The 21,462-nt window shown below is 52.6% G+C and overlaps 1 protein-coding gene across 1 annotated transcript in view; it reads left to right on the top strand.

Moving 5' to 3' along the window:
• The first annotated feature begins 4,028 nt into the window (after positions 1-4,028).
• Positions 4,029-21,462, top strand: part of SIM1 (SIM bHLH transcription factor 1) — a 47,755-nt gene continuing 30,321 nt past the window's right edge. Inside the window, exons 1-8 of the mRNA XM_074150559.1 lie at positions 4,029-4,203; positions 14,996-15,078; positions 16,109-16,198; positions 16,324-16,432; positions 16,541-16,626; positions 17,810-18,009; positions 18,119-18,225; positions 19,132-19,279. Of these exons, the coding sequence (XP_074006660.1) occupies positions 4,029-4,203; positions 14,996-15,078; positions 16,109-16,198; positions 16,324-16,432; positions 16,541-16,626; positions 17,810-18,009; positions 18,119-18,225; positions 19,132-19,279 (998 nt within the window). The remainder of the gene's footprint in view (positions 4,204-14,995; positions 15,079-16,108; positions 16,199-16,323; positions 16,433-16,540; positions 16,627-17,809; positions 18,010-18,118; positions 18,226-19,131; positions 19,280-21,462) is intronic.

The raw sequence follows: 21,462 nt of genomic DNA, 5'->3' as shown, positions 1-21,462 counted from the left end.
CTTTATCGATTTAACAACGTCGCGTTCTCCGCTCCGGGACAGACGGGCTTCCCCGGGGCGCGGCGGCAGCCTCGCTGAGCCCACCGCCGGTGACAGCGGGCGCCGGGCTGGGACGAAGACCACGAATTTAGCTACTGTGGGCTGCCTTTCCTCTCTCTGTGTACCTGGAACAGGGCAGCTCAGCTAGCGCTGATGGCCGCTGTCAGAAGTCGCGTATTTTGACGAAGGAAACCGAGGCTGATGTCTGTGAAACGGCCAAATTCTCCCGTCACTCGGGAGCTGCCTCTTGGGATCTGCTGGGAAATGTCCCTGGCGTACTGACCCCCCCCCCCCCCGCTCGGAATTCTGGAAAGATTTGTCCATGCTTAGTGTAACTTGGAAAGCTGAGTAATTCCCTTTCGTATGCCGATCCTTTCGCATTTTGTACTTTATCGGCCGTAGCGTTTATACATTAAAAATCTACACAGGGGCTCGGCGAGCCCGAGCCCCCGGGGTCTAGCGTCGGGGGAAACCGGGGCAGCTGATGGCACCCGCCCGGGCTGCTGCTGCGGGGAAGAAACCGGGTCCCGGTACACCGGGAAAGCGGATCCTCGGTGGGCTGCTGGTCCTCGCTGGGGCTGCGTGGGGTTGGCGAGGTGGATGCTCATGTCCCCTGGTATAAATTAGCAGAAGTGTATCCCACTGATTTATTTATTTTTCCCAAACCAAGGGTGTTATAAAAGCCATTCTCTGCGGCTCATGTTGACAAATAACTCGTGAGCTACCTGACAGTGTTAGTCCAGTTGTTGCCCATATGTCTAAATACCCTCCAAGAGACGTCAGTGCCGTTTAGCAAGAGAATTACCCCAAATGAAAACCAGAAGGAAGATGAGGGGTTTATTTCTTCTCCTCCAAACCCACTTTACACCTGATGGCAGTAACACACAGGGAAGATTTTTGAAAATTCGATGTCACCTTCCCCCATGGCAGCCATCGCTTTACAACATGACGGGGGGCGGGGAGGGGTGCTTTTTTTTTTTTCCCCTTGTCTTTTTTTTTTTTTTTTTTTTTTTTTTATCCATACCTTCACTAAATGACTTGCGTTCGTGTTTGTTTAACAACGGGTCGCTTCGGTAAACAAGACAATCAAAAGAACATTTGAGACTATGTGGGTACGTTTCTCTGCCGCTTGCTGTAGACGCCTGGACACCCAGAGGAGTTGTTGAATGCCTCTCCTCCCATCCTTCCTTTATTTACCCAAATGAACACAGGGAAAGCTTTTAACCGAAGGGAGATTTAAGGTGATAAGCAGCGAATAGGCGGTCGGCACTGCAAGCCTGGGCTTCGAGCTGCAGCCCTCCATGGGGCGAAGGGGATGGGGTGCTTCAAAGGCTTTTTGGGGTGGTTTTTTTTTTTGTTGGCATTTTTCTTCTTTCGAAAGCCGAGACTGTTTCGTCTTCCTCGAAATATTCCGACGGTTGCCTTGCCAGTGCGATTTCATTTTAAAGAACTATTTAGGCGAACTCTCGCACCGACTGGTTTGGCAATTAATCCAGGCTTCTGAGCCTCTCTTCTGGTTTTAGGGAAGATTCCACAACCCTTCTCTCCCACCCACCCCCAGGCGCTCTCTTTCTGCTCTATCTACTCCTTTTTTTTTTTTTTTTTTTTTTTTTTTTAAGGAGCCAGCAGTTTTAGGAGCCTCGTCTGTTTTTTTTTTTTTTCAGGGGATGAGCGAGATTAGGAATAGTCCCGCTCCCTGGGAAGGAAAGAAGCCCCCTCTCTCCATATCCACTTGGTGGCCAGTTCTGAAGCGCCTCTGTCTCCTGATGTAAGAGGACTTGGGGGGGGGGGGGGGGAGGGGCGGCGTGTGTGTGTGTGTGTTTGGCTCTTGTTTGGATTATTTATTTTTTTCCCCAAATCACGAAAATTTGTTAAAAATCTTTCTCCATCCTCCTCCCCCCGCGACTCGGTTCACGCTGTCCCAACACCACATCAGCCGGGAGCGGCGCCCGCCTGGATCGCGATGGCCAAAAAAAACCCAAAAAAACCCACTTAACACCCCCCAAATTAATAAAAATAAACCCCAAGAGAGTGGGCAGGTACTCGGGGGGAGGGGGAAGGAGGGGGGCAGAGTGGGCGTCGCGCGGGGACGACCCCCCCGCGAGCGCGTCCCCGCGCGACGCCCACCCTACTTCCCCCCCCCCCGCGTCACCGCCAGGTCAGAGGGGTGACGCCCGAGGCGCGGTGACGTCACCGTCCCTTCCACCAGTGGGAGGCCGGGCGCGGGGCCGCGGCGGCCAATGGGAAGCGAGGTGGGTCCGTGAGTGGCGTTAAGGGAGGGGGGGGAAAGGGGGGGAGGGGGGACCGAGGAGAGAAATGAAGTTGTGCTAAAAGGCTTTTAGCCATCAAGAAGTTATTAGGCATTTCTCAGCCGCAAATTAGGGATTCTTCATTAATACCAACCTCGCCCCCCACCCCACCCTACCCCACCCTCGCCCCCCCCCCCCCCCCCCCCTTCCCCCCGTTATGTGAGAGGGAGAAGCCTGGGAGCCGATAAAGGGGATGGGGAGGCGGCAATGTCTGGCTGCCCGGCGGTGTGAGGAGCAGTGACAGGCGCAAACTTTTTTTTTTTTTTTTTTTTTTTTTTTTTTTTCCTTTTCCCCCCCCTGTGCCATTAATGAACCAATTAAAGAGTTGGGCTCCTCACCCCGGGAGAGCTCTCCTGCAGGCTGCCGGGCTCAGGGACTCAAGGTAGGTAAAAAAAAAAAAAAAAAAAAAAAAAAAAAGAGAGAGAAGATGACAACCCCACCACAAGCTGCCAGCCCCAGCAAGGAGCCCTAGTGATGTGCGGGGCTGGGCTGTGGGTCGCTCCCCCTAGGTGGAAAAAGAGGAAAAAGTAATAATAATAATAACTTGGTTGGGAAAATGTGATGTTTGGGGGTGATTCCGGCTCGGGGCAGGACCGGGCAGAGCGTGCTTCCTCTGGCTGGGGTGCAGCTGGGGTAGACCCCGACACCCCCCCCTCCCCCCTTCGACCCCAGCCGGGGAACGAGGGGAGCAGCAGAGACCAGGGGAAAATTTAAAAAAAAAAAAAAAAAAAGAAAGAAAAAGAAAAGAACAAGCAGAAATACTCCGGGATTGGAAGCGCTTGCCCCGCCGAAGGGCCGGCAGCGCCGTGCGCGGGGAGGTCCGGCCACCGCCGGGGCTCGGCGGGGACAGGGCAGCCCTGCCAGCACCGGCACCGGCCGGTAACGCCGACCCCAGCCTTTGCCGGGATCCGGGGGCCGGTTTCTGCCTTGGTTTCGTTCCGGCCACGCCGCGCACACCTGGGCCGGGGGGTGCGAGGGCTGTGGGAGGGGAGTGCGGGGCAGGCTCCGCTACGGGCGCGCTGGACGGGAAAATATACTCTTTTTTTTTTTTTTTCTTTCTTTTCCCCTCTGGTGGGAGAAAATACTACACCCGGAGGCTGTTTGTTGATTATTATTTCTCGCGGCTCCGCTGCGGCGTTGTGTAGCGGCTCTCTCACCCCAGGACTGCTGTTGTCTCCACAGAGGCTCCCGGGAAGTCACCCAGCGCCCTGGGAGGCAGCCCACGGCCGGGCGCTTCGGGCCTCGGATTGACAGCGGATCACGGGAAGAAACGGGATTATTATGACCCTCTTCCGAGGAGCTATGCTGCCCGCCATGAGTAGGAAAAAAGGACAGAAATACCTCGTTTGGTTGCTGTGTGGTGCCGCGAGCTTCTAGCTTTATTATTATTATTATTTTTCCTGCAGTTGCTTGGAGTCTCTGAGCTGCATTGGATAAATGCCTTTCCCATCCGATTGACTCTGCTTTTCAGAGATTTTTTTTTTTTTTTTTAAGAACACCTCTCTGGTCTTCGATACTTGTTTGCATTTTGCGCAACTGAACGGTTTCTCAGAGTAATGGCCGCGCTCAGAATCACTGCCTGATGCTCCGGAGAGATGACTCGCAGCTGAAAGTTTCCCTTCCACCTTTGGATGAATCTCTGGAGTTTAAATTGTAGGAAGGAAGGGGGAAAAAAACACGATGAAAGAGAAGTCCAAAAATGCTGCCCGGACTAGACGGGAGAAAGAAAACAGTGAATTTTATGAACTGGCGAAATTACTACCCCTGCCCTCCGCTATCACCTCTCAGCTGGACAAAGCATCCATAATCAGACTCACCACCAGCTATTTAAAAATGAGGGTGGTTTTTCCAGAAGGTAGGTGGGAATGCCTATTCGCCTCTATTTCCATTCTGATCCAGGTGTCGGTTGTCGCTTTTACTTAAAAAAAAAAAAAGTAAATCGCGGGGGTTGGTGTGCTCGGAGGCAGGGTGCGCTCCGCTGTCACTTTTCTCTGTCGTAAATGCTTTCCCTTCGGTTCCTATGACAGGTTTGGTTGGGGACTTACGGTGCTTTTGTCAACACTTGAAGGCACACTGAAGTCTGGTGCGTGTTCTGCTAAAGCAAACACGGGTTTTCTTTTCCCCCAGTCTCCCAGTAAGATGGGCATCCCCCGCCAAGCACGTGCGTGGCGAAAGAGGGGACGATTCACCCCTATTTATAGCTATACTATGGGGGGGAGTTAATATATGGGTAAATATTTACATAAGTCTATGCAAAGTCCTAAAGCCTTAGCTCTAGTACGGAGCAAAGGTGCGGTTACAGGTACAGCACACGCGTACAGGCGTGCTCGCACACACACACACACACACACACGCAGCCTAAATAAATAAGCCAGGCACACCGGATCGCATCATGGATGTGATGTGCCGTGCTCTGAGGGTCATTAGGGCAGTTTGAGGGCGTTAATCGACCCCGGGAGTTTTTAACGGGAGTTTTGTACTCGGGACATCTTCAGCCCCCTGCCCACCCAGCGCTGCAAATCCCGCATCCCAGCCTGGGCCTGACGCTCCTCCACGGTCGGGCGACAGTAAACTTCGCGTTGGCTTCCACGCCAGCAGCGACAGTCCCGCCTGTCTGGCAAAAGCAGACTTTAGCGTCCCGAAGTATGTCTTGCTTTTGAGTAGAATTAGGATTTAAAGCGACCGTCTTGGAGCTCCTGTGCCAAGAAAAACAAACAACACAGAAAGTTAAGAGGGTCGGAATAAAGTTCTCCAGTGTTCTCGCTCTCCCGCTTTTATAGGTAGGAAACAAAATAAAAAATACTTCACTAATCTTTTCTTTAGATCAGTCAATTGAGATATTGTCTGCACGAAAGAAAAAGCACTGAGAGCTTTTTTTTTTTCCCGACCGAATAACAAAATTCCCTACATCTTTCGTTGAAAAGAGCGTGTAGATAAGAAACAGCGTAACGTGGGCATGTCCCTCTGTTTCCTGTAGCAGGACTTCGAGTCGGTCTGGCCGACTACTATGTTTTACAAATCAAAGTGAATATACGACCTGTTTTGTCGGTTTGGGTTTTTTTGCCTTTTTTTTTTTTTTTTTTTTTTTAAACCTGATTGAGTCTGTGAACTGTTTGTCCTAATTCTACTTTTTAAAAGTAAACATGCATTCGAGGAGTTATTTGGACTGGTGGAGGTACCCCCCACAGTTACGTATGAACGCTTGTACGTAGAGTCCACAGCAGTAATTTCCAATCCAGTGCATCTTGCAATGGTTTCTTTAAACAACTTCCCGTGTCTCCGAGCCACTTAGAACCAAAGGGGATAAATGAAACCTTTAAAAAAAATAGTAATAATTAAAGCCTTCATTAAGCCTCTTTCCTAGTCTATATGATCTGCCACCTTGAAGATCGTTATGCGGAACAACCCTCTGTTTCAAAGGAGACCGGGTTGTCCTTTATACTGTCAGAGCATACTTTATAAAAATAAAGCTATTGCAAACTCTGATGCCCGTGATGTTCCTAAAAGGATTATTAGCAATGATTTGTCAACTCCTGCGGTCTCAGTAGGCTACCTTTCTGCGTGATTTCGAGCAGGTCTCGTCAATTACTGGTGCCTATGTAGCGGGTTGTTTGATCAGAAGAAGCATATGGTGTTGCTTGTAGGCTGTGAGTAATGATGGGAAGAGAAGAATAGCTGATCCCCGTCCCTCGGTGGCAGCGCAGGATGTTTGAATGCCCTGGGGAACCGTGTGGCGAAGTGCGCCGGGGCCGGGGCCGCTGCCGGCCGCAGCAGATGCTAATTTGGGCGCGGAGACGGAGGGGGCGGCTTAAGCGGGGCTTCGGAGGCAGCAGAGCCTTTGCAGCTTAATTAAAGGCAAACTGCAAATTAAAAAGAAAGGCAGCGAGCAGGCACGAAAGGGCTCGCCCCTCCGAGGCGCGCTGCCGCGGGAGGCCCGGCGCCGAGCAGGCGGCAGATCCACGCAGGACTGCCGCTCCGCGCAACCCCGCGCAGGGCCGCGGGGGGGGGGGGGGGGGTGTCACGTCGAGCTGGGCACAAAGGCCCGAGAGCGGAGAGGGGGGGCGCGGAGAAATGACACGCCGCGGCCCCACGCGGGTTTCCTCTCCCTCCCGTGCATTTGCGAGGAGGCGGGAGGGCACCCCCGGCCTGGCACCGGGGCCGCGGGTGTCCCCGCGGTTAATCACGAGGGACTCGCCCACGAGCGGCCACCCGGCCGTGGCCGGGTGATTTTTTTTTTCCCCGGGGGACGGCGGGGGCTCCGGGGAGGAGGCGAGAGCGGGCGCTGGTGCTGCCGGCGCGGGTGTGCTTGTGCACCGGCCCTTTCGGCTCGTCCGGCTGCAGGGGAGGGGGGGAGGCGAGGAAGAGGAGGGTCATCCTGATTTCCCGGTGCCCCCAGCCAGAAAAAGAAACGATTGCTTGGCTGGGAATGGAGGCAGGTAGCGGCAGCCAGGGAAAATACGCATCCAAAGCGAAAGCCTTTCCGAAAGAAAGAGGCAGGGTAGGGACGTTGGATGGATGGAATGGGGGGGGGGGGGGGTCCGTTTGCTTGTTTTTCCCTGGGGAGAAAAGCGATACAAGCACCGGGACAGACCCGGGGAGCTGGCCAAAGGGCTGGAAACGAGTGGCAGGAGGTTCAGGAGCGCGGTGAAGTGTCATGTCATACATTTAAAGTGATCTTGGAGGAGTCAGGATAGAGAAGGGTTGTCTCCCTAACAGGGAGTTCCACTTCCAGCGTAACTCACACCCCCTCTCCCCGGTACGAGAGCGAATTTCCATCTGCCCGGAGAGTGCTTGCATAGGGGCCGGTTGTAAATAATCACGTACGGAAAGATATACACTCCTCGTCGCCCCGCACACGCGGGACTGGGGACAGGGAGACAGGCGGAAAGAATCGGTGTGCATTTGTCTGCATGTTTTTACGTCTGAAATGTTCCGAGAGAGGGAGAAGGTGGGTAGATTTCGGGTTCATTTTGGAAACAGGAGAGCTTTCTGGGAGTAAAATGCCAGGAGAGTCACACACAGGGAATAATCACGGTACCGTTTCCGTCTCGCTCACAGAAATCTGAACACAGATCGGTGGCACCGAATAAACTCGATAAACCCAACAGAGATTTTCCGGCAAGCTCCCTCTCGTAATGGCTGTGTAATTCTCACAAACTACTAAAACGCCTGGGTTGTTCTCTCTACCCCCGATTTCACTTTAATAGGTCTCCAGCAGATTAAAACCGTCAAGGGCGAAAAGCATTCAGCGGCTTGTGTAGCTTGCATCATTTCAGCGCTAAAACTCTTCTGTCTCAGGAGGAGAAAACCTGTAAGCCATATAGTTAGTAGTTTTCGGTGATCAGGCAGCTTTTGGAAAGGTTGAAGATCTGATAAATCGCTGAGGACAGTAAGGAAGTTGGGGGTTTTGATTTTTTTTTTTTGTTTGTTTGTTTTTAAGCAGAACTTCCTAATAAATTCACTCGTGAGTTAGCGTTCATTTAAAAAAAAATCCTAAATTTTCAATCTAATATTAAACAGTTAATGGCAAGTAACGTAGGCTCAAACATTTCTGGAAAAATCTCCAGGATGCCGAAGGACTAAAAGAATTTTTCTTAAAAAAAAAAAAAAAAAAAAAAAAGATCCGGCCGCTATAACTAGCGGGGTAAATCTTCGCTGACCCTCGCCAGTATCCAAAAGTGAAGGGAAAAAAAAAAAAACACCACAACAACAAAAAAACCCAAACAAACAGCCCCCCCTCCCCCAACACAAGCGGCACAATGAATTGTTTGTTTTATTTTTTCTTTTTTTTTTTTTTTTTTTTAGTTGGAAATATTTTGAGGGTCTTACTCTCTCTACGCGAACAGAGGTGGGGGAAAAGGAGGGTTTGCAATCTCTGTCCTAGTGGGCAGGGATCGTTTCGGCGCGGAGAGACGTTTGATTTTCGAGACAAAAGCACAGGCTCCGTTTACATAAACTTTCGCCGAATCAGGATGGTTAACATTTCAATATTGAAACCCTTAATCTTGTTTTATTTTAAAGGGGGAAGAGATCAGCAAAAAAAAAAAAAAAATCCGTTTCCCACGTGGATAGGTGATTTAATGCTGTTTTTCTTACTGCTAAGGGAAATGATTGAGCATTAGGTTTCAGTGTTTATTTTCTTACAGAAGTTTTTCTCATTTAAGCCGCAGTTTACTCTCCACGCTGCCTCTCTGTTTAATTCCAGTTTTGATGTGAACTTAAAATGTGAAGTGCAGAACTAAACTACTAGCCTGATCGTTGAAAAAGCAGATTTATGTGTTAGAAAGAATACTAAGTAAGATAAGTGGATAAACCCATAGTTTCTCTAGAAATATCCTCTCCCTTCTTTGCAACATACCACCGTTTTAATGTTGGAGGATATTTTTCCACTTGCATATAAATACCGTGTGTTCTCAAGTGCATTGGTGCAAAGCCTTCCCTCCCCAATTTCTTCGGGATAAGGGCTATTTGAATTGGCATCTTCTGTTGGCGCTCGAAAATTTGCCCGATCTTTTTTTTTCCCCTCTTTCCAATTTGGGCATGGTTCCGTTTGTTTGCGTTTCAGAGCGTAATTCCGTTACCTCGTATGTGCCAAAATGCTGGTATTTCTTTCTAGAGTGAATCGGTCTCGGCATTATTTCCACTAGCGTTCTCTTAATAGGGTTGTTTGTTTAGTCAACAGGACTTTTCCTCCCTCTTATTATTTTTTATAAAGAATGCGGGATGCTAACTTATCTCTGCTTCAAATGAACACATGTGATTTACCGAGATAATAAATCTTTACAAAACCTTGCTAATGGCATCCGCAGGCAGTTGGAAATGGGCAGCATTTTTTTTTTTTTTTTTTTAAACATAGCTCATTCCATTTCATCTGAACCCTCCGACGGCGACCCACTCCTTCACAGAAGCCTCATTTGGCCGAGATTTTGTGTTATCATTAACCACTGCCTGTTAAATTAACTGAGAAATCAGCCCTGTCGGGCGCTAGGCGATGGCGAAAAGGAGCGCTGGCGGTAGACTATTTAATTAAATGGTTAATCGAATCAAGCTAATTCCTCGATACAACATCCAGTTGCCTTTTCGCTTGCCAGCGGCAAGGACGTACAGCTTCTGTCCCTGCGGCTCCCGGTGCTGTTACTTGTCATTTTCCCTGGGCAGCGAGGGAAAATGACCACCTTGAAGATGGCGATCGAGCTGTCCTGCCTCATTCTCCCCCCAAAAAAACCCGCCCGTGCCCCGCTTCTCCCCAGAGCAGCTGCAGGGAGGGATATAAGGCAGCGAGGGGCGATAGGAGAGGTGCTGCTTTACGAGCTGCGCACGGAGGTGACGAGCCCTCCGTAAAGCTTTACCAGCGGCTTCGCCGAGCAGGTTGCACGAAGCCGGCGTGTGGGAACGGGAGGGGAGAGGGGACCGGGGGACCGGCTCCCCCGCGGCAGGGCAGCCCCCCCCAGGTCCGGGCTTCCCCTCCTCGGGGGCCGGCCTGCCTCGGTGCCGCGGGGAAGGGGCGAGTCCCGGAGCAGGGATGGCTGGGGGTCCCGCATCCCTCGCCCTCGGCGGGGTCAGCATCCCCAACGGTGCGGCCGGTGGGCGAGCTGCCTCCCCTCCATCTTTAGCGGGCAGAGAGCGGCTGTTCGAAAGGCAAAAGCGAACGCACCGACACAAAAGGGAGAGGAGACGTCGCCGGGCCGCGGTCCCCGGGAGGCGGTGGGGAGAGGCCGGGAGCGGAGCGGCGGGGGCCGCCGCCCGGGAAGGGAGTTTTTAAGAAGCGCCTGGAAGCGAAACGCTCGGCGGAGCTCCTGGGACCCGGCTTAGGCGGGAGTCCCCGCTGCTGCCCCCGCTGCGCCCGGCCTGTCCCCGCAGCAGCGGGCTGCCTCCTGGAGAGCCCTGCGCCTCTCCCTCTTCCCATCCTCAGCAGCAGGAGAAAATCTCTGCCTAGGGGGGGCCCCTCTTCAAGCCGGCATCTACCCGGCGTGCAGGGCTGCCGTGGGCCTCGCCGGGGCAAGTCCCCGGGGGGTGTCCCCAGGGGTGTCCCCCACCCGCCCCCGGAGGTAGCTGCCTCTCAAAGCCCTCCCCTCCTCCCCCCAGAGGAGCGGGTCTGGAGCTCAGGCTGGGCTCTCCACGACGTGATTTTTTAAACGGGGACATCAAATCGCCCGCTCTGCCGTTGTTTTCGCTACCGTGAATCCGGATTGCGCTGAGATTTCATGACGGATAGTCCGTTGGGGAAATGGTAGTAACCGCTTTTAAAAGCCGGCAAATCGACACAAAGTAGATAAGGGCTTGTATCTCCTGGCCACCCCACCCCCGCCGTCCACCCTCGCCCCCCTTTGCTATTGCCAGACAAAGGAGGGGGTCGAGGTGGGTTCTGCGCTGCAGATGCTCACAGAGGGACAAGTAACCCGGAGATCAACCAGGGCCAAGGAGCTGCCCGGGCCTCCTGGAGTCTCATTTTCCTGCGCCTGCCTTCCTCCGCCTTTGCCTAGATCAAATTAGAAATAATTGAGGAATCTCTTCCCCCTTCCGTGGGACAGAGGAACTCCTCGAGACAATATCGCCACTGGGTAGGGACGATATCCACCCAACCCCTCCATTGGCTGCCGGCATCAAGGCTCGCATCAATCAAACGATGATGGGCCAAGGCAGCCCAGCGCTGCGGCGCTGGCCGTGAGCCCGGCTTGGGGGGCAGGCTGTCGGTGGGGACCGGCTGGCCTAGTGCCAGGGGTGGGCAGAAGGCATTTCACATGGACTCGCCAGTGTAGCTGTCCCATGAAACCGGTGGAGAAGCTTTTCGGTGTGGAAAGCTCAGTGGTTTTCCATTGGGAAATGCCGGGAGAAACGCTGAGTCAGCACGCTGGCTCCCAGCAGGATCCGCGCAGTCTCGGCGCAACCTCGGCGCACGCTGTTAGGTAACGAGACTGCTGTTAGCAAACGAAACAAGAGCCTGGCTAAAATGCCTTGCCTTCTTTCTTTTTCTTTTTTTTTTTTTTTTTTTTTCCCCTCGCTCCTGACGGTGGACGCTTCCTTGTGGCCCAAATTGTTTATCTTCTTAGGAAAAAAAAAAAAAAAAATCCTCGAGTGGAGGAGATTGTTAGGTAGGCGCCTATAATCTATGTTTTGTCAAGAGTATCAAATTCATCCCGAAAGAAAAGCTCGATCCATTTATTTTTGCTGCTTGAATATCACAGCTGGATGATGCCTTGAGCTTACGCTAGACGGTTGCTCATCATTCATTCGCCAAGAACTGGCCTAAATGGTGCCTGTGGGATTAGGTCAATTTTAGTGGATCTACTTCGCCTCATTTGGTTACTAATTGGTTTCTTGTTTTATAAATCGAAATCTCATTTTCAGGAAATTACAAAACCCGTGCAGCCAGTCCATCGAGGTAATCCGTGGGTCGGGGGTATTTAAATGGAAATGGTTCTACAATGCATCAAGTATTAAGCAACAGTAAAACTTCGCCTCCATTTCCAAATGAAATGTGAGCTCGCCAGCTCCTTAGATCCATAATAGATACATCCCTTCTAAGGCTACTTATGTAAATATGATAAACCAGACTTTGGTGGGGGAGGGAACGCAGGGAAGAAAGCAAATTTTATCTGCTAAGGTTAATGTGGCATATCTTGGAAATCTTCCAAAATAGATTATGTTTTGCTTTGTCTTCGGCCACTTTAGCTGGGAAAATCCTTTGCCTAAAAACGATTTAGTTATCCTTCCCCTTACAAAGCTGCTTGTTTCTATTCCAAACCTATTATGCTGTTGGCTCTCCAAATTACAAGAGAATCTTTAGATCTTGTTTCCAAGCGTAATCCTGAAGCAAAAGGGAGAGCTGATTTCCTTGTTTTGTTTTAAACAGACAATCAAAGGATTTGCAGAATTTTCTGCGGTAGGTCAAGTGCAAGAAATCACAGTTTGCCCCCTCGATAAAAGGAAATTGGATGTTAAAGCGAATAGCCAGGGGAAAAAAAATAAAAGGGAGTATTAATGGAGAGGTTTTATCGTATAATCTTTAAAAACAGTATCTAAGGGGCATCAGGAGAGCCCGTCGATTTGGGAGAGGCTGGGCTTGGCAACGAACAGAAATAGTCTCCGACTTGAAAGCGCTGAAACATCTGAGAAGTACCAAAAAAATCGTCTCGTGATAGGATTTCAAAAAGCCGGTTCAGGTAGACAAGTGAAAACGTTTAATTATAAACCATTAACAGACACAGCCGAGCAGCGCGGGGTTTCCACCTGAAACCCAGCGAGGAGCTCAGCGCCCCGTGAAGAACCGCCTTCCCGCGGGGAGGTTAACCTGTAACGCCCACGGGCTGTTCATTAACCCGCCGGGATCGGGTTATTTTCCCTTTTAGAAGAAGAAGAATAATTAGACCCGTAAACGTCGATTAATAAACAACTTAAATCATAGGCGGGGAGAGCAGATTTAATCCTGAATACAGAAACCTGTCGTTTAGGTTTCCCTCCAGGTGGGGGGACGTCGCAAGGAGCCGCCGTGGCCGCCTCTGGTCTGAGGGGCCGCCCTGGCTCCCCAGCGGAGAAACCTCTCAGGAGCTCGGGAAAAACAAATATACAGTGGGGGTTTTTCTCCCTTTCCCTGGAAGCTGTGCAAGGTTTGCCAGCTCCTGGCTGATCTCGGGGGGCAGAAGTGACACTCCGTCCTGACGGCTGGCTCCCCGGGGAGGGGGAGAGGTGCCTGCGGAGCCCTCCCCGTGCAGCCCCCGCGGGTCCACCCGCTCCGGAGGGCGCAGGGAGGAATGAAGCCTAGGGAGTCAGGAAAATGTCACCGGGTCCCCGTTAATTGGCGTGGAGGAATTAATGGGGAAGGAGCCTGTTTCTGGCCAGCACCCTGGTACGCGCTGGAGCTTGCGGGATGGGGGTCAGGCCAGATAGATGCCCCTGCTTTTGTAGGGCTGCGAAGTTAAGGGGGAAGGAGAAAAGTGTAGGAGCGGTGAAGAGACATGTTGGCGTGAAGAGGTGGTCGAGGAAGGGGGGAGAAGGGAGGGAAAGGCGGGAACGAGAAGGGCGCATCCCTGTGCCGCTCAGGCGGCGGGGAGGGCGGGCGGGGGCCGCCGTGGGATGCCCCGTTCAAACAGCGTGGAGGAAATCGTTAGCTTTGTTTAGACCGGCAAACACCTAGGTGAAGCTAGTCAATAGCGAGGGACGCCCGCGGCTGCTTGCTGTCGCCACCTCGCCTGTTTGCCTCGAAATCGCCGGAAAACGGTGTCTTGCCTTCCCCGAGCCCGCCCTGCGGGAGGGAGACCTCGCCGGCTCGGCTCTCACCTCCCCTGGGCGACCCGGATCCCAGCCATCAATCAGGATTTCTATTTTTTCCCTCCCTTTTACTTTATCTTAGTGTTTTGTCCCTGTCAGATTGAGCCTTATTTCATGCCCTGAGCGTTAAAGGTTTCGACTGCCCCGTTTAAATTATTTCAGCAACGACACTGAAAAGGCGTCGCCCATCAATAGTTTTACTCTGGCGGAGTAATTTCCATTTGGCTTTTATTCCTCCTCACTTTACATAGGAGAAAAGAAGCGGCGTCTGAAACATTAGACAGGTCCGGAGAGATTAATTTCTGGAGGGGGGGCTGTTTGGAGGCAGATCGTACCTTCCGCAAAGAGACCCATCCCGCCTGCCAGAACGGCGGGGAGGAGGGAGGTGAATCCCGGAGACGGGGCAGGAGGAGAATCCCTTCGTGGGGCAGCGGGGAGGACGGTCGGTGCCGTCGGACGGTGACTTGCCTGGGCCGCCCCCGAAGCGCCTTACCGCAGCTGTGAAACCGCCCTCGGTTTAGCGACAGGTAGTTTGCTTTTCGTGAGCTTGAGTGGGGACCGCTAAAGGGGAAAGCGTTTTAACACTGGGCTCGGGGAGAGCTGGAGGAGTCACATCTGGTCGCTCCTCTCTCCCTCTCCAAATAGGTAATTACAAACCTTCCAGGGTGAGAGGACGGTGGCCCCGAAGAGAGAAAGAGGTGGGAGGTCACAGAACAAACTGGAAAGTGACCTCTGGCGAGCAGAGGGTCTAAGCTCATCCTTATCACTCCCTCTCCAAAGCCTGCTGGCTAATTACCGGGCAGGTTGTGGCCGAGCTCCGGCTTCTGCAGAGCAGCGCTCAGGTGCGGGCAGGACCCAGCCGCAGCTCTGGCCCGTCCGCCCCCAAGAAGTTTCTCTGCCCAGACTGTCGTGCCACGTTAACCGCATCCTTCTCTCGACATCAAAGGCTTCCCCCAGCACACCCCTTTCTTTCATTTTAAATAGCTCGCTGTGTTGTCCAGGATCCCTTCAGTGACGTTAGGAGAAAGGCGCTTTCCTTGAAGTTCAAGGAGCCAGTTCCCAGCAGCCGAAGGCAGCACCAAAAAGTCCTTTTATCTGGCACGCTATTTCACTTAGATCTTAGGGATGAACTTAACCGTTGACTCAAAATAGGAGTTTTGGTATTTTTCTTTCGAGGGAGTTAAAAAAAAATTCCGCAAAAAGAGGCTTCTCTGTGCAACGAAATCATGTCTGGCTTTCTAAAGATTCTATGTATACATGTTTTAGAGCGAATACAAGCAAAAAAAAAAAAAACCCAAAAAAGTTCCTCTCCAATAGGCTAACACGAGTCAATTTTTCATCTCCTCACCTTAATCTTTTTGTGTGTCTTAAATAAACAGGACTTGGAGAAGCCTGGGGCCACTCTAGCCGAACCAGCCCGCTGGACAACGTTGGACGGGAACTGGGATCCCATCTTTTGCAGGTACTGGTCTGGAAACGAGAGCCATGTGGTATTAATGATTAAAGAAATCATTCCTTCTTCTGAGCCTTTAATTGCCACCTTGACTAATTTTTAACTGTTCACGTGTTTAGTCAGAAAAAAAAAAAATAAAATGGGGGAGGGCTTCAGAAATACGAACCGTCGCGGCTGAATGTCATGGGTTGTAACGGGGCTGTGGTTTGGTCCCTCCTGGCCAACACAGGGTCCGTAGCGGGGGGTTCACAGCGTACCCCGGAGTGTCTTCTGGGACTAGAGAACAGGAGCATGACTTTCTCCCAAATTATTAGCAAGGTGACAAGTCCCGAACAAGGGGCTGTAGAGGCAGGGAGAGGCTCTAGGGACAGGCTGGGGGAGGCTGTCCAGGGCTCAGCAGGCACAGAAATTAGCATAGACACGAAAGAGGTAGGTCACCTTTGAAAACTCACTGCTATCTGAAATATTAAGGAATATTAGCTGTTACCGTCACCACGCACGTTTGGTGGGGTTTTGTGGCCTTTGGGGAGTCTATTCTGCCCGCGGCACACTCAGAAGTCCTCTCTCTGTCTGCTGAAATGTTCCTGATACATTTTCGTGTCCCTTATTTACACTACGGAGAGTTTTAGATCCTCCTTGCTCGCCTAAAGTCTCCTTAGCAAATATTCAAGCGGTAAAACTCCCAGTGACATTTGGAACGGGATAGGAGCGTTCAGGGTTGCTCGGATCAACATATTAATCACCGGGCAGCCAAGAGATCTTCTTAGACACTTCCCAGGTACTTTGCATTACCGGCACCTTTTGACTCTGAGAAGCGGGTTGTATCCCAGAGGTCCAGGAGCTTTGGAAGGATTCCTGTCTAGGACTTGCCCTTTGCCTTTCCAACTTTTTGAACAGTCGCAGCCTGAACAGGGATGCCCGTTTGCTAAAATAAATCCGAGGGACACGTATTTCACGGATCTACTTGTCTTCACGGGTGGATCTATCTGTCTATCTATCGATATATTTATACTTCCCACCCTTCGACCCTTTCCTGCAGACGTTGGACGGTTTCATATTTGTCGTGGCTCCTGATGGCAAGATCATGTACATCTCGGAGACTGCCTCGGTGCACCTGGGCTTGTCGCAGGTACGCTGGGGGGGGCTGCTAGCCCCCATGCCTTCCTGACACCCCCCCGGCCGCGTGCGGGGAGGGTGAGCCGTGGCCGGCGATGAACCCCTCCCTCCCCCCCTCCCCCCCCTCCTCCCTCGCAGGTAGAGCTGACCGGCAATAGCATTTACGAGTACATCCACCCCGCCGACCACGATGAGATGACGGCGGTGCTCACGGCCCACCAGCCCTACCACTCGCACTTCGTGCAGGGTAAAGTACACAGCCCCCCACCGCTTCCCCACTTGGCCTGCGCGGCCGCGGAGGGAACCGCGCAGGGGCGACAGCTCACCCCACCTCTGCCTTTCCCCCCCCTCCCAGAGTATGAGATCGAGAGGTCCTTTTTCCTGAGGATGAAGTGCGTCCTGGCCAAGAGGAACGCGGGCTTGACCTGCGGGGGCTACAAGGTGCGTACCCACGGCCAGGACATCCCCTTTCCCCACCCCCTCACCCTCACCCCCAACCTTCCCGCACCCCTGCTCCGGCAGCGCCGAGCACGCTGGGCGGGCGGTGAAACTGGGGACGGGAGTGAGGACGAGCCTTCTGCCCGCGGGGGCTGTCCCAGCCCGGTGCTCTTTCATGTGGTTCAGAGCCAGAAATTCTCTCGGAGTTTCAGGTTAAAGAGCTCAAACCACAAAACCAAGCAATCGAGCTCCCCGTGGGGTTTTTTGTTTTATTTTGCTTTTCAAACCGAACCTCGCACCACTGGCGTTCCCGAGGTGTCTGGGAAGCTGTCAGGTGACGCAATGGGAGCACTGGGTTAATTTATTTCTTTATTGGGTAACTCGTCAGCTTCAGGGGCAGCTCTTCAAGTCAAGGGTTTTGCCCGGGTGTTTCACACGGTTCTGCTCAGGGCTCCTGGGTGGGAACAGCCCCTCCTCTCCTACCTTCTCCCCTCTTTTGTGTCAGCTGCACAACTCCGGAGGGCGGTGGGAGATGTTGTGCCACGACGTACGATAGAACAAGAACATCTGTTGAACTTACTCCAGGAAGAAACACCCTAATAATAGAGAAGTTAAGGGTGGAAGTATACAACAGTCATCTGCAAGGATACATTTAGGAGACATACCTAAAACTACATCCAAAGATACATTCTGTCTATGGATCGCGTCTGCTCTATCTGTATAATAGACATATCTTACACATGTGACATATGCACACATGTAAACTCTTTCTCTCACACGCATACACTCTTCATTACAAAGTTGTAACTGGCTTGGCACTTCCGCGTCTTTCCTTTTTAGAAGAATAATAAAAGCGTAGTTAGGAGGTGGTCCAAAAACCACTTAAGTCAGTGGAAAAAAACCCCATCTCGTTGACTTTAATGGGCCTTAGATCAGCGCTGAACTTTCGTATGGAAAAAAACCCAACCCCAACCCAAAGAGAAAAGCGGAAAACCCGCACACGGTGCCGCTTTGCCGGAACGGCTGCGCGGGGCAGCGACTCCGGGCCACCGGCGGCCGCATCGGCACCAGCCGGGGCGGCAGGGGCGTCTGTCCGGGTCCCCTCGGCGAGGAGGGACGCCTGCCACAGAACACCCTCCTTCCCCCCTTGCTAGGCAGCCCCCGAGCTTTCCTGTGTCTCTGGCAGGTCATTCACTGCAGCGGGTACCTGAAGATCCGCCAGTACAGCCTGGACATGTCCCCCTTCGACGGCTGCTACCAAAACGTTGGCTTGGTCGCCGTGGGCCACTCGCTGCCGCCCAGCGCCGTGACGGAGATCAAGCTCCACAGCAATATGTTCATGTTTCGGGCCAGCCTAGACATGAAGCTCATATTCTTAGATTCCAGGTAGAGCTGGGGTTATTTCCAAATCTATTACCCTAGCCCCTCTCTTCTCCCCCAGGCCTCCCCTCCTGTCCTCTCACCCGCTGATATTTGCTGCTTGTGTCTCTTGCAGGGTAGCTGAGCTAACGGGTTACGAGCCCCAGGACTTGATAGAGAAGACCCTTTACCACCACGTCCATGGCTGTGACACCTTTCACCTGCGGTGCGCGCATCACTTGTGTAAGGAGATAACGTTCTTGTATAGACCCTGCCTCTCGCCCCCCCGCCTCCCCCTCTGCAGACAGGATTTGGGTTTGCTAGGATTTACTTCTAGGTCGGGACGGGAAAAGCCAGCTCAGCGGAGGGGAGAATAAGCAAAATCTGCATCAGGTTTTAATGAAATAAGTCGTTAGAGACTGAACTCCGAGCTGGAGGCAGGAGGGAGATGGAGGGGATGGGCAATGAAAGGCTATTTCCCCCTCCTCAGCTCCCGGTTGTAGGACAAGAACTCCTCTGCACAAAGCTCAGACACTCAGTTCACTTCAAATTCCGGTTAGGAAAAAAACCTTTTTTCTTGCTCCAAAAAGCCATGCCAGTGAAATCCAAATACTTTTGTTCCACTTCCACCAAGTCTCACAAATCTTATCTGCGTATCTAATTTTGACTGCAGTAGTGAGCCCGATTCGGAGAGCTGTTCTTTATTCTATTTTGATATCATGATGACATTAATACATGGATAGATGAATAAAAAGGATATTAATTTCCGGTAAGTTTCCTCACAGAGAATGTAACTCGAAGAGGTAAAACCCAAAGCCAGATTTATAGAGTTAAATCTCGATGACGATATGTCGGGGTAGGGGTGGGTGGGGGGATTCTGCCTCCCCGGTGTATTCACCCGCCCCACCGATCTTCCCGAAGAGCCTTTGAGCGGGACCGAGACCAGCCCTGCCCGGGGGGCTCCACCACCCTTGCCCACGGGGTATTCTGTCCACGCTGCTTCCCGATGTGATGCTAAGGGGTTGCTTGTCCCTCTCCTCGCCCACGGGGACCTGGGTGGTGGTGGTGGTGGTGGTGCACCCCCTTCCCAGGGCCGATTGAAACGGAGGCGGGAGCCGCTCTGAGGCTCTCCCCGCTTTGTCCCCGCAGTGCTGGTGAAAGGGCAAGTGACCACCAAGTACTACCGCTTCCTGGCCAAGCACGGCGGCTGGGTGTGGGTGCAGAGCTACGCCACCATCGTGCACAACAGCCGCTCCTCCCGCCCGCACTGCATCGTCAGCGTCAACTACGTCCTCACGTAAGTCAGCCCGGGGGCCGCGCTGAATTGCGCGGGGCCGAGCGGAGGCGAGCGCCCGGGGGCGGGCAGCGCTGCGGGCTGGGACCCGGCGGCCGCTCCTCCCGCCCTCCGCTCCCCCCGATCGGGGCTGCTGAGCCCCCTCGCCGCCGCACTGACCAGGGCAGGCTCGCCAGGTCTGCTAGGAAACACATTGAACACTTTCATCTAGATGAAGGGTTTCCCGTCTGCCTGTTTCTTTCTCTTTCGAGAGGGGAAAAGATTTAGAGGTTTGTCACCCACATATTTTGCTGCCTTCCATCCCCACCTCCCCCCCCCTTTTTTTTTTTTTTACAGTTTAAATGCACCCAGCATTAAATAAAATTTAATGCAGCGTAAAAAAAAGGTTTCCACGTACGGAGTTATTTATACTCAACAAACAGGACATCTGTTTTTCTTTTCAAAAATCTGGGGTTTGAAGTTCTTAATTTCATCCAGAGTCTCTATCAAAGCTCCGAGATTTCTTTTTTGTTCTTGGAGAGCGATCCTTACAGTGAACCGCAAAGAAAGTTGGTGACCAGAAAGGTCAGTTAAACTTTAAATAAAATAAAATAGAATTTAAACAACAACAACAAAAAATAATAATCAGAGTGACTGCTGAGATACCGTGTATCTCAACGCATCTCCTTGTATTTGGGGATTGCTAGCTTGTGCTCTAGCTACGCTGCTTAAACTGAGACACAGAGGCCCAGTGAGGGAGGGGAAGCTCGTCAGGAGTATTTTGAAGTGTTTATCATCGTGATGGTTAGCATCTCCTCTGGACATGGCAGTAGCTGCTGGCGGCAGCGCTGATGCTTCATTAGGATGGCAGGCCCGCTCAGGCCGGCGGTACCTCGTTGATGCTGGGGGCTTAGAACATTCCTCTGTTCCGCTGCTCATTTTTTATTCTGGAGGCAAACGCAGGTGTTGGAAACGTCTGAGAGGCACAACCCTCCCCTCTCCCAAAACTGCGGCGATGACAGCACCGCGATCTTGCCGTTGCGGGTTTCGTGCACGCACAAGTGGCGAGCGGTTTGGTAGCCGACGTTTAAGACGTGCTTCCCAAACCGAAGTGGCTCATGACGGAGGCAGCGGCTCCGGTGGCGTGTGCGGGAGCGGCTGGCGGGGTGGGGAAAGAGATGCGGATCACGGCGCCTGCACTGCTAGTACGTAATCACTTCGGGCCGTAAGGTGATAACGGGCATCGTGCTCTTAGGTGGGCAGCCTGGGGTTATCGCACCCGCATGAAAAAGCATAAATTTAGGTCAGGGCTCTGGTGTAGGGAGTGAACTGCGATTCCCCTTTAAAGAAAATCCCTTTTATTCGCTTTGTAAAGGGGTGCAGGGCGCGGTGGGGTAATACACTGGCATTCACCCAGCAAGGATGCGGATTAGCAGAGGCACCATCACCTCTCTTCCAGCTGTTCCATGTATGTCCGTTTCCCCTATACCAGCCCCTCCCTCTATTTTTCGCGTTTTATGCTTCTCAGTCAAGTCCCAGCACTTGCCTTAGGTGAAGGGGGAACTACAAAGACCAAAGTCAGTGTATCGTAACGCTAAGAGACAGGGAACCCGAAGGCAACTGGCATGCTAGAGTGGTTTTGCACCAGAAAGGCTACATGTTTTCCTATGAGCACCTGACATTAGCGGTCGTTTCCCTTTCCTTTAATCCCGAAAGAGCGAACATCAATCACGGAACTCTACCTCAAATGACCCGAGTGGAAATGCAACACCCCAGCGGATCTGCTTAACATCAGCTGAGGATCCGGCTCCATCTGTCCCCTGCTTGCCGAGGTGACCACCACGGCCCACCAGCATTCCAGGCTGCCACAGCAAAGCAAGCAGGGAGTACCCTGGTCCCATGGGGGGCCGGTCGGACAAACCCCTCGGAGCTGTTTTCCAGCAGCGGGACTGTTTATACCATGTACAGCCCTAGCCCCCTTGGGCTGCGCGCCAGTGCCGCGGTCATCACCAGTGCCACCCAGCCCAGGGTGGCTACCAGAGGCTTAGAGGGGCCGGGAGCACTGCGGTCAGCTTGTTAGCAGTCCGTTTGCACTTCCACAGCCGGCTGCGCAGGGGCGCGGAACAGCCCCTGCGCGCACCGCGGAGAGCGGCTCCGCGCCCCGGCAGGATTTTCCCACGGTCTGGAAGCTGGGCTCGGGGGTCCCT

This window comes from Numenius arquata, chromosome 7 (genome assembly GCF_964106895.1).
Source record: "Numenius arquata chromosome 7, bNumArq3.hap1.1, whole genome shotgun sequence".
NCBI classification, from domain to species: domain Eukaryota; kingdom Metazoa; phylum Chordata; class Aves; order Charadriiformes; family Scolopacidae; genus Numenius; species Numenius arquata.
The sequence above is the reverse complement of the archived record's forward strand: the minus strand, read 5'-3'. Positions and strand labels throughout refer to the sequence as shown.